General features: G+C 38.9%; 1 protein-coding gene across 1 annotated transcript in view; it reads right to left on the bottom strand.

Annotated features, from left to right (window-relative positions):
• Positions 1-1,652: 1,652 nt before the first annotated feature.
• The window catches only part of LOC136240534 (crystal protein-like), an 11,290-nt gene continuing 1,493 nt past the window's right edge, over positions 1,653-11,449 (bottom strand). The window contains exons 5-17 of the mRNA XM_066031526.1: positions 5,326-5,418; positions 5,218-5,271; positions 5,013-5,159; positions 4,812-4,961; positions 4,640-4,765; positions 4,459-4,520; positions 4,346-4,394; positions 4,236-4,298; positions 3,131-3,190; positions 2,968-3,081; positions 2,751-2,907; positions 2,377-2,591; positions 1,653-1,844 (exon numbers count right to left, since the gene is read on the bottom strand). Coding sequence (XP_065887598.1) covers positions 1,785-1,844; positions 2,377-2,591; positions 2,751-2,907; positions 2,968-3,081; positions 3,131-3,190; positions 4,236-4,298; positions 4,346-4,394; positions 4,459-4,520; positions 4,640-4,765; positions 4,812-4,961; positions 5,013-5,159; positions 5,218-5,271; positions 5,326-5,418 — 1,350 coding nt within the window. The 3' untranslated portion in view covers positions 1,653-1,784. The remainder of the gene's footprint in view (positions 1,845-2,376; positions 2,592-2,750; positions 2,908-2,967; positions 3,082-3,130; positions 3,191-4,235; positions 4,299-4,345; positions 4,395-4,458; positions 4,521-4,639; positions 4,766-4,811; positions 4,962-5,012; positions 5,160-5,217; positions 5,272-5,325; positions 5,419-11,449) is intronic.

Below are 11,449 nucleotides of genomic sequence, written 5' to 3'. Positions count from 1 at the left end.
TTTTTTATTTATTAATAATAAGTATGACCTAAGGCCTGTTACACCTGATCAACAGGTACAAATACAACAATAACTATAGTCAGCGAAAAATGTAGCTACATATTGTTAATCATATAGTAGTCAATCAATCTCTTGAAATCATCTGTTGACGTTGCACTGATTACTTCTTTGGGTAAATCATTCCAGGGGTTAATGACTCTTCTAGAAAAAAGTTCTTCCTTACATCAGTTCTGGAATAATTCTTAAAAAGCTTAAACGCATTCCCTCTAGTTTGGTGGGTATTACTTGAAAAAGTAAAAAAAGTCAGAAAAATCTATATCATATCTACTATGTAAAATATATACTGCCATCATGTCACCCCTGTACTCCTGTAATACCTGTATTGTAGTGTTGGTAAGTGATTATAGTGAGTTTTACAATTAATAAATATAAATATATATAATGTGTACTCAGAAACATGCAGTGTAATTAATTCTACAGGATTTCTCCTCTGCATGAGTAGGGAACCAGTAAAGATTTAAGGAACTTAACACAAAATAAGGTTACACCTGTGGGTTTTATATATTTTGAAAGCAAACTGGCTCAGAAATTTTTGAAAATTGTCATTTCTGAAATTGAATTCGAATTTGAGTACAATTTTGTGAATTGTGTAAATTGTCATCATACTATATGCAGGAATTTGTGATAGAACTGTAGTATGCAGTTGAAATAGACCATCTGAGAGATGCTGAGAGTATCTTATGGCGTGTATGCAATTTTAAAGCAAAGTAGTAAACTGTTTGAGTCTCAAGGGTTTAATTCACAAGTTTGACCAAAGTATACACAGTATACATGTAGGCACAATTCTGGTATATAAACACTGCTTAGAAATATCAGCTCTTTCATAATCAAATTATCATCTTGAGTTCAGCAGCCAAACATGATGATTACTACATGTACAACTTCCTGACTCATTGCAAAATGTTAAATTTGCACTGCATAATAATAATAATAATAATATCGATGGTATTTTTGGAGCTAGCTAGGTGGTGCCCTTAGTAACATTCTACATTGAAGCACACAGTAACTATAGGCCTTTTAAACTAACTTACTATACAACCAGCCCACCAGTTGAACCTATTCTCTATATAATTTTTGTTAGAACAAACACTTTAGTCATTCTATATCATCAATATAATTTTGAAAAACCAGTCACAAACTAAACAATTACAATTTGTGACTGGATTTGCGAAAAGGTACCTTTTCCACACATTTTACATACCAGCAAAGAAATGATGTAACACTTGACTGCTTATACTAATTAACTTGCTCATAGGTACCAAAATGCAGCCAGATGCTGTAGCTACAACCATGGAAAATTTCAGGTTATTATATGTCATGATCAAAAAGTCAAAGTTCAAAAAATGGGTCAAATTTTGTGTGTGAAAAAGGTACCTCTTCACAAATCCGGTCACATTTTATTTAATTCACTGTGTCACCAAAAATGAAGTTATGCACCTGTTGAGAAATTTCACATAATTTTCTGTAATTCAAAGTATATACTGACTACTGATAGAGATTACTTTAAACTTGAAAACTGACTGGAAGATTAAAGTACCTTAGTTCGGTCATGTAAATATTTGAGTTGCCAAATGTGAGATTAAAACTGATTTTCCAAAATTCAGTCACATAATATCAAGAGTACATAATATTTATATGTTATGCTTGTGACACTCTGAGATAGAACATAATATCAAAATTATGCAAGCTACAAAATTTATTATATTATTACAATATATCCTTATTTACACATTGTAGCCTATTTGATCCCAGAAATCGCAATAATCAGATCGGTAGTCCTCAACCTATTGGCACAGCAAGGATTAAAAAATAAAAAATGTTTCTGGATTAATGTATTGTTGAACACACTCACCCAAGCACACATACAAACATACACACAAAGCAAAGCCATACAAAGCCTTTAGTCACTACACAGCTATACCTATACCCAGTGAACTAGACACCTGTGCACTACTCAGGAGCTGTAGGATTAATAACCAGCAGGAGACTGTACCATGTGTCACAGCTGAAGGTGTAGACACCCAAAGTCCCAACATGACATTTGCTTTCTCTGTGAGGTATGGACAGCTGATATTTGCTTATTTGCTTCCCCGGTTACCAAATATCTATTGATCTAAGTCCCCATTTACAAAGCTTGCTGGGTAGACTGAGTAACATTAACAACAACAACATAACCCTGGAACTTTTGATCACCATGCCAATGTTCTACCCCTCTCCCCCCATACACACACACACACACACACACACACACACACACACACACACACACACACACACACACACACACACACACACACACACACATACAATGGTTACCGTATTCTTTGGTGTTAAGAAACGAAGAACACTTTTAGTGTATGATGTATACTGAGGCCAGTCAAAACCACCACTTTCTCCATTAGGATCACCATAACGTGCAAAGTTAGTCCAGTAGGTCATCATCTGTTGACTAAGTTTCTCTTCAGCTTCAGTGTAATTGTATCCAGCAAGTGCAGCATTGTGAAATAGAAATGCTAGCTCTTCACCATGACCTGTAATTTGTTTGTATATACAATGACATAAAGATCAAATAATTTTTCATGCCTTACAAAGCATATGCACACTGTATACATAAATACTGCAAGTGTAAAACACAGCACCTTTACATGCTAGATACAAACTACACGCTCTAGTGTTGATAATCAACTTACAGCTGTGCCCATCACAAAAGCTGTCATTTCCTGGCCAAGGATTAAAGGATGCAGCATGATCAAAGTTGTACAACCACACTGGAAATTTTGTGGAATTATAAATACTAGATGCTGCATATCTTGTTGGACACCAGAATGGATTATCTGTCCCCATTATCTGTAATGCACATTGAATACAGCACTAGCTACAATAAAATACACAGGATGGCATCCTTACTGCTATCTGTCCTCTGTTATCAATGCCATTAGTAAATGGATACTGCTTTGCCACTTTGGCAAAATGAAAGGGACCATAAAAAGCCAACTGTAGTTCATGATATTCAGTTGATGTCTACAAATAGCATGAAGTCAAGAAGTGTAACTACCGTATCATTCCGTACTGTGACTGGCTTGGGAAATGATTCCATTGCATATATGTATGCTTCTTCTCCAACACTGCCCTGCACAGGGTATACACATCATCCATATGGTTATGCCACAACGTATTGTATTTACTATGTTCTACAAACCCATGCATCTTACGTAGTTATCCTACACTGCTAGGCAGGAATCTGCATTATAAAAATTAACTGCAGATCAAATTTTAAATGTCAGGAACAGAATAGTTATACAGTACAGTAGTTTGCTTATATACACACCTGAAGCCCAAAGGTTGCAGGTCTAAGGGTTGAGGATGTATTTATCAGCAAGTTGTGGTATGTATATCACTCGAGTATAGTGTACTCACCTAATAGGTGAAATTCTAACAAACACTTATCCTGTTTGTTTATGCATCAACATCTGATAAATGATTGTGATTATACAAACATGAGCTAATAACCCACAGAATGTTATCAACATGCATTATGCTTGATTTAACAATTGATTTTGTACTTTTGTTTTAAAGCCTACTAACTTTGTTATTAGGGTGGAAAGGAAATTACTAGTACTTTATAACAAAATACATACCTCTAATTTAGCTATATGTGAGATTGCTGTCATTATGCAAATATGATCAAGTACTATTACTTAGTGTTGAACAAAATCTACTATGTCAAATCATCTCAACTCAATCTATTTTCAGCACTTATGATGATGAAATTGGGCTAATATGTATGGAGTAACTTAACGATCAATATCAATCAATGCTAAAACAGCAATAATTATAATTATTGGCTCCAATTTGATACCAATCCAATTAGAGTACTATAAGCTTTACCAAGATACCCGTTGGCAATTAAAGGTCAAGACAGACAAAGGGTTCACAAAGGTACACTGGAAGTATCTGCTAGATTTAAAAAATCCCTACTGTGGCATCGTTCAAATTGCAAAGCAAAGATTTTTCCACATAAAGCAATGGTACACAATCATGCTCTTGTTTTACTACTTTTAACAAATGGACACCCTACTTCATTATTAAAAATTCCTAAAATATACTGAACACTCTAGTTATACACGAGTACCTCAAACAACATGATGTAGCACTATAATACTGGATTTTCTTACCATGATGAGTGGAATAGAAGCAACTCTTCCTTCTTTGAATGCCTTTAAAGGCTGTTCATCTACCTGTACATCTAGTTTTAATTGTAGCTAAACTTAGCACACATGGTCACCTCTATACCATCCATGTATGGAGTCCACTGCATAAATATTTCAAATAAACTGTAAAACAAGAAGATACAAATAATTGAACAGTTAGGAAGCAGTATATATATATAATACTAACTGGTCATAATCGACAATGCTTGTAAGCACTTTCACCTCAGCATCAATAATTGCATCTACACTCTATAAAAATGAATATTCATACAGTATACACAGTTTCCTAAACCAGTTATACTTATGCAAGGTGCCATACACTGACAACTCATTTACAGCAAATGTGCATGGTGGGATATTATAATGACCTTTTCCTTCACACAGCTGACATCATTATCTCCACATCCCAACTCCTTTGCAAATCTTTTGCCTAGTCTCATGTAGTCATCTATTTCCTTCAGTGTAACGCCAAAAGGATTACTCTCTATAATTCCCTAATAGGCACACAATGAATAAGGTACTTAACAAAATACAACTTACACGATGAAACAGGCCACTGCTCTTCACACTACACATGTGAGCTGCCACAGACACACCTCCAGCACTCTGGCCAAATATAGTAACAGAGTTTGGGTTACCACCAAAATTAGCAATGTTGTCTTGTATCCACTTGAAAGCAAACCGCTGGTCCTGTTTGTAGTAAATACACTGTATTTTACCAACAAAATAATGTAACGCTACCTTTAGTCCATAGTTTCCACCAATTTCTTGTTTACTGCCATATACAAGAAATCCCAAAGCTCCAAGTCTATAATTTATAGTGACCAGTATGACATTAGTTTGGTTGACCATATACTGGCCATCATAGATCAAGCCCCCACTGTACCCCTACAAAACACCACACAACCAAAATGACATGTAATTGCAACCAGTTTTTGTCTCTGACCCTAACAAATCCTCCTCCATGCATAAACACCATCACTGGCAACTTTGAAGAAGGCTATAAAACAATGTAATTGTGACTGAATCTTGTATAGCAATGACTAACACGTACTGTAGCTGTTAATGGAGTGAAAACATTTAAGTAGAGACAGTCTTCCTGCGTCTTCTTTGGACAAGCCCACGGAGGTAATTGGCAAACTTTGCTCTGCAAAAAAATATGCTCTACAGTATGTCATAACGTAGTGAAAACTGTTTGTACTGTCACAAAAAATTTGGACCACCCTATTTTGGTTCCCCCCGGTCCAAATATATTGAAATATATGGACCCCCTCTGAAATATTTTATCCCCCTATAAAATTTATTATTAACACCATTTGCACGCATTTAAAGGGGGTCCAGGTATTTTAGCTGAAATAATCGATCCCTCTTTCTATATTATCATTGCCTAGCTTACCTGTTGCATTCAGCTAATCACCCCAGTCTCTATATAATTTGTACTAGTAATAGCATGGGTAGCAGTGAAATTTGGGATAAATACCACGAGTGTTGTATTGGAAATGGGGACAAATTTCACGAGGCGAAGCCGAGTGAAATTTACCATTTCCAATACAACACTCGTGGTATTTATCCCAAATTTCACTGCTACTCATGCTATTTCCAGTTAATACCATACTCACCCATGCTGTGCATTAGCGTTGCTATGTACGCAATTTGTCACTATGTACTAAACACACGTCAACACTAATTGGCGCTACATTGTTAACATAAATTCTAGCCAATAAAATTGCAATTACAACTTTTTCACTGCTACCAGTGAAATACAGGATAAATTTCACTGCTACTATTGAGACTTTTGTATGGGCAGTGAAACAGGTATGGTATTAATACGCAAAAGTGACAAGCGTAATACAGTATTAAGCGTCTATATAACCAAGTGTCTAATTATTTGCTCCCACAGCACATTTGAGAGATGAAACCATCATTGATAAAATTATGGTGCCATCGTTGATAAATTTATGATGCTGAATGTGTACAAAAAAAAAGAAGAAATAATTGGCAGGTAAATCTTTGGATGCATGTGACCAAACTGGACCACAACGTGGGCATGGTGTGACAGTTACAAAAATAAAATTTAGCTACATCAGTAAAATACAGTTATTATAATAAGTATACGTATGGTTGGCTTTGTCCACCCACCCTTTGCATTATTAACCTAAGAAAATTATTACAGAAGATAAAATAGCTACGATCACAGGCAGCATCATTCAACATCTTCCTGACAATCAACGTGGAAGATGCTGTTAATCCAGCAGATTGTTCACGGAGATTGCCTGGTAGTGACCAAGCACTGTAATTTCAATTTGGCAGCTACTTTATATCTCTGCCGCAAATGAAGGTATGATGTACTGAGTCCAGAGGACAATATAACATTACATTTTCATAGTGAATTGAATAATATCTGGGTGATAGCATGTTATTAGTATGGATATTGGAATTTTTGCTAGAGGTACTTCAGTAGCTAGCTAACTTGGAAGTTCTGTAGGTCTGCAAATACTTTAACAAATGAAAAATTAGCAAAACTTTCAATGAGCTTTGTAGCTATAATATGCAGCAGGGTGGTAACTTGAGTGTATCTCTGCTGACTTAGGGAACAACCATTTAAGTGTAGTAAGGCAGGTAGAATTACACAATAATCATTTTGCAATATTGCATCACATTAATAATGCATGGATTGATGTTGAAAACTGACAGCAGAGGGCATAGTGTTGGCAGGGCAACCTGTAAGAGAAATAGTATAGCTAGTTAAAGTTTACGCTTAATTTTTGTCATTGTTCCATAATAAAAGAAACTGGGTGGTTAGCTGAATGCAACAGCAAAGATAGTGTGTCGTGCAGCCCAAGAAGCCGGCACGCCACACCGTGAGTATATTGACAGGAAGAAAGAAAACGTCATTTTCACACCTTTGTATCTCGGTGATACCTTAGGTAGAAAATTCAGCTACAAATAAATCACTTTGTAGAGAGTTCCACTAGAAACAAGTCATCCTGTAGAGAGATCAGCTAGAAACAAATCACCTCAGAGAGTTCATCTACAAGCAAATCACTCTGTAGAGACTTCAGCTACATTTCAAGTCACCCAGTAGAGAGATCAGCTGCAAACAAGTTATCCATAGGGAATAATTGACATGTATATGTATTATATATATAATTTGTACATTTACTGATAAAATCAGAATTAGTTAAAGTATTTAAATTCTGCTTCATTTTTTTCTTCTTCCTGTGGTAAAGAAAAGAAGATAGGTTAGAAAATCCCCAAAGCTGGCCATAGGCCGGCTTTGGGGTATACAAATACAAAAACAAGTGAAATCTAATCCACAGCTGGCCAAGCTGTAAAAAAAGAGTGCGGCCCTCAAAAAGGCTATGGTGAAAAAAGATGTGAAATCCAAGGTGGCAGCCAAGAAATGGCTGTGATGGTAGGTTAATGGTAAAAATTTTAATAACAACAATTCAGGTGAATTTGGTTCCGCTTGGTCTTGGCACAAAATTCACCTGAATTGTTGTTATTAAAATTTTTACCAGTAACCTACCATCACAGCCATTTCTTGGCTGCCACCTTGGATTTCACATCTTTTTTCACAATAGCCTTTTTGAGGGCCGCACTCTTTTTTTACAGCTTGGCTGTTTTGGATTAGATAATATAGATGGGGGATTGATTATTTCAGTTGGAATATCTGGACCCCCCTTTGAATGCATGCAAATGGCATTAATTATAACTTTTGTAGTGGGGATAAAATATTTCAAAGGGGTCCAAATATTTCAAGTAAAAATGGAATGGGAGCCAATTTTTTTCTGGGGTCTAAATATATCATACAAAGAAGGCATCACCAACTTGATGAGCAACTGTAATCCCTACATACTGTAGCTCATTGATAATTTTAGGGACTAAACTAGGGATTAAATTGCACTAGGATCACGGAGGTTGGGATTTTTCTGGCCAAACAAATAACCCTAAAACCAGCTTCGCAACACCATCTGGCACCTTGGCAGTATTGAATAGGCATAACCAAGCCCAAAAGTGCTTTCAGTATGACCGTAAATGCTTCCAATAGATTGCTTTGATTTTTTTGCAAATTTATTCAACAGAATTTTCTACTGCCTGCCTGCCTGCCTGCCTGCCTGCCTGCCTGCCTGCCTGCCTGCCTGCCTGCCTGCCTGCCTGCCTGCCTGCCTGCCTGCCTGCCTGCCTGCCTGCCTGCCTGCCTGCCTGCCTGCCTGCCTGCCTGCCTGCCTGCCTGCCTGCCTGCCTGCCTGCCTGCCTGCCTGCCTGCCTGCCTGCCTGCCTGCCTGCCTGCCTGCCTGCCTGCCTGCCTGCCTGCCTGCCTGCCTGCCTGCCTGCCTGCCTGCCTGCCTGCCTGCCTGCCTGCCTGCCTGCCTGCCTGCCTGCCTGCCTGCCTGCCTGCCTGCCTGCCTGCCTGCCTGCCTGCCTGCCTGCCTGCCTGCCTGCCTGCCTGCCTGCCTGCCTGCCTGCCTGCCTGCCTGCCTGCCTGCCTGCCTGCCTGCCTGCCTGCCTGCCTGCCTGCCTGCCTGCCTGCCTGCCTGCCTGCCTGCCTGCCTGCCTGCCTGCCTGCCTGCCTGCCTGCCTGCCTGCCTGCCTGCCTGCCTGCCTGCCTGCCTGCCTGCCTGCCTGCCTGCCTGCCTGCCTGCCTGCCTGCCTGCCTGCCTGCCTGCCTGCCTGCCTGCCTGCCTGCCTGCCTGCCTGCCTGCCTGCCTGCCTGCCTGCCTGCCTGCCTGCCTGCCTGCCTGCCTGCCTGCCTGCCTGCCTGCCTGCCTGCCTGCCTGCCTGCCTGCCTGCCTGCCTGCCTGCCTGCCTGCCTGCCTGCCTGCCTGCCTGCCTGCCTGCCTGCCTGCCTGCCTGCCTGCCTGCCTGCCTGCCTTCAGACAAGCGTAACTCAATAATGGCTAAGGCTACGGGCTTGATTTTTTCATTTTTTGATGTCGCTTCATCCTGACACATGCCTTTTGGCATACCGCAGTACGGTGAATCCATAATAATCACGACAAAGTTTATTTATTAGGCTCATGCGCTTAACAACTATATGTTTATCACAATATTTTTTTACGAACTTTTATTTGGCGTATGCACCTAACAACCAGACTCTAAAGTATTTCTGTAAAACATAAATAAAATCAGTGAAGAAAGAGTAAAATATGTTTTTGATATGATATTGCATAGTGTGCTCATGCTTTGCCATCTTTTTGGCATGCGCATTGCACATTAATTTTCAGTTAAAATTGTCCTACCATGCTGGCACAATGCTTGATCCGGTTGCTAGCCTACTATGCTCAAATCATGCTGGCATAATTGACACAAACATCGGGTGATCTTCTCTACTTCAGTAATTTCATTGTAAAGATTATATGTAATTCTTAATTTGCCTCCACATGTACAAACTTGTTTGCTAACATAACCGATCATTAGTTAATTTGTATGTACCCAAAAGGAAAGAATGATGTCTGAAATATTGGCTATGAATTACATGATGAGACATACATCCCATAATGGCCTAAGTACTAGAATACAACTGAACTAACTAATTTCACACTTTATTATTATTATTGTTATTAGCACTTTACAGTGACCAGCACTGAAGGTCTGACAGCAACATGTGCTGCAGCCTTAGGATTACCTAACCTAATTTCAGGGACTTAGACCTAATGACTTGACTTACTGACTGACTGAAAAGGTGTAATGGAAAAGGGGCCAAAATAAAGGAAAAAAATCCCTCCAACCCCAGGATTCGAACTGCAGGTCCCCCAATGTCTAGTCGGGGCCACACTCAGTCTTCCTCCAGGAGGGATGGATTTTCTTTAGAATAGGGAACAGCAAAGGAATTCAATCTCCCATTTCTACTGTATATAGGGAGACATGGTGCAAATCGTTTGAAATGACCCATATAATTTTATGGGGTTGTATCAAGAGTTAATCATAAGAGAGGAGAGTGTCTAACGCTGTATAGTCCTGTAATAGATGGTTGCGTAGAAGTTAAACAGCTTCTTTTCCGTGTAACGTATAGGCTTCTAGTATTTGTTCATTTCGTTACCGCAATTAGTTTAGCCGCACCGTGATGAATCCTCGAGAATGTTCGAAGACTGAACCAAAGACTGAGCTGGTACGTACAGAGAACAGTGTTCCTTCAATTGAAGAATGCTCAGAGGTAGGGTAACATGGCGACGCAGTGGAAATTCAAAGCGATACTCCGCCTAGCTTCAGTTCAATATTATTGGTTTCTCAGATGCGCTCCCCCAGAGTTATGTTCACGGTTAACAGCCACGCTTTTTACACAACAGAGCAATGCTCTTTGTGGTGAACTTGAACATTGAATGCATGCCCTTGTGTCTGGGATAGTCTTTGTGGTTAAATGCGAAAATATACTAGCTAGTCTGTACATTACGCGGAAAGGAAGCCGCGCAATTATCTATTACAGGACTATACGGCGTTAGACACTCTCCTCTCTTATTATTAACTCTTGGTTGTATATATATATAAAAGCAAAAGCAGTAAAAGGGACTGGGAACAACGGCTCTAGCCCCCTCCTCTCCAATGACACACACAATGAAACTAAAAATATGTATAACATTTGCATCTTACCACTGAACCTAACCTTCTCCAAGTATAAGCACACGCTTCTATATTGTAATTAATTCTGCACAGCTATTTCACTAAGAAATTGACTCAAAAGTTATTTTACTATGAAATTGTAGCATTCAAAAGTTTGTTATTACTTGAGAAAATCATACATACTGCAAACAATCTTAATAATCACACATATATAAAATTGATTTTAAAGTAAATTACTTCCATTTGTTTCTGTGAATTAATTCGGGTACATTTTATGGAATTTTGATAACAAACTACTATAGTCATACGCGTTCACCTTAGCCCCCATCAAATATAGTAATATCAAAGAGGTGAACATGTGTTCACTTCCAATGGTTTAAATTTGTACTGGAACAAGCATGTTTTCATGTTGTAAACATGTTTGTGCACCTGAATCGTCCATACTAAATGTATGGGGTACTTTTAAAGCCTCATAACTCACTTGTTCTTGCTGTATCAAAGTGCTTTTTTGATAACAGTTCTGGCACTTGAAGGACAGCGCTACTGAATGTTTCAGCAGCTGACAAGAATTATTAACAAGGAATGAGGGCTCAGGTGAACGCAAACAGACTATAGCT

Source organism: Dysidea avara, chromosome 12 (genome assembly GCF_963678975.1).
Source record: "Dysidea avara chromosome 12, odDysAvar1.4, whole genome shotgun sequence".
Lineage (NCBI taxonomy): Eukaryota > Metazoa > Porifera > Demospongiae > Dictyoceratida > Dysideidae > Dysidea > Dysidea avara.
The sequence above is the reverse complement of the archived record's forward strand: the minus strand, read 5'-3'. Positions and strand labels throughout refer to the sequence as shown.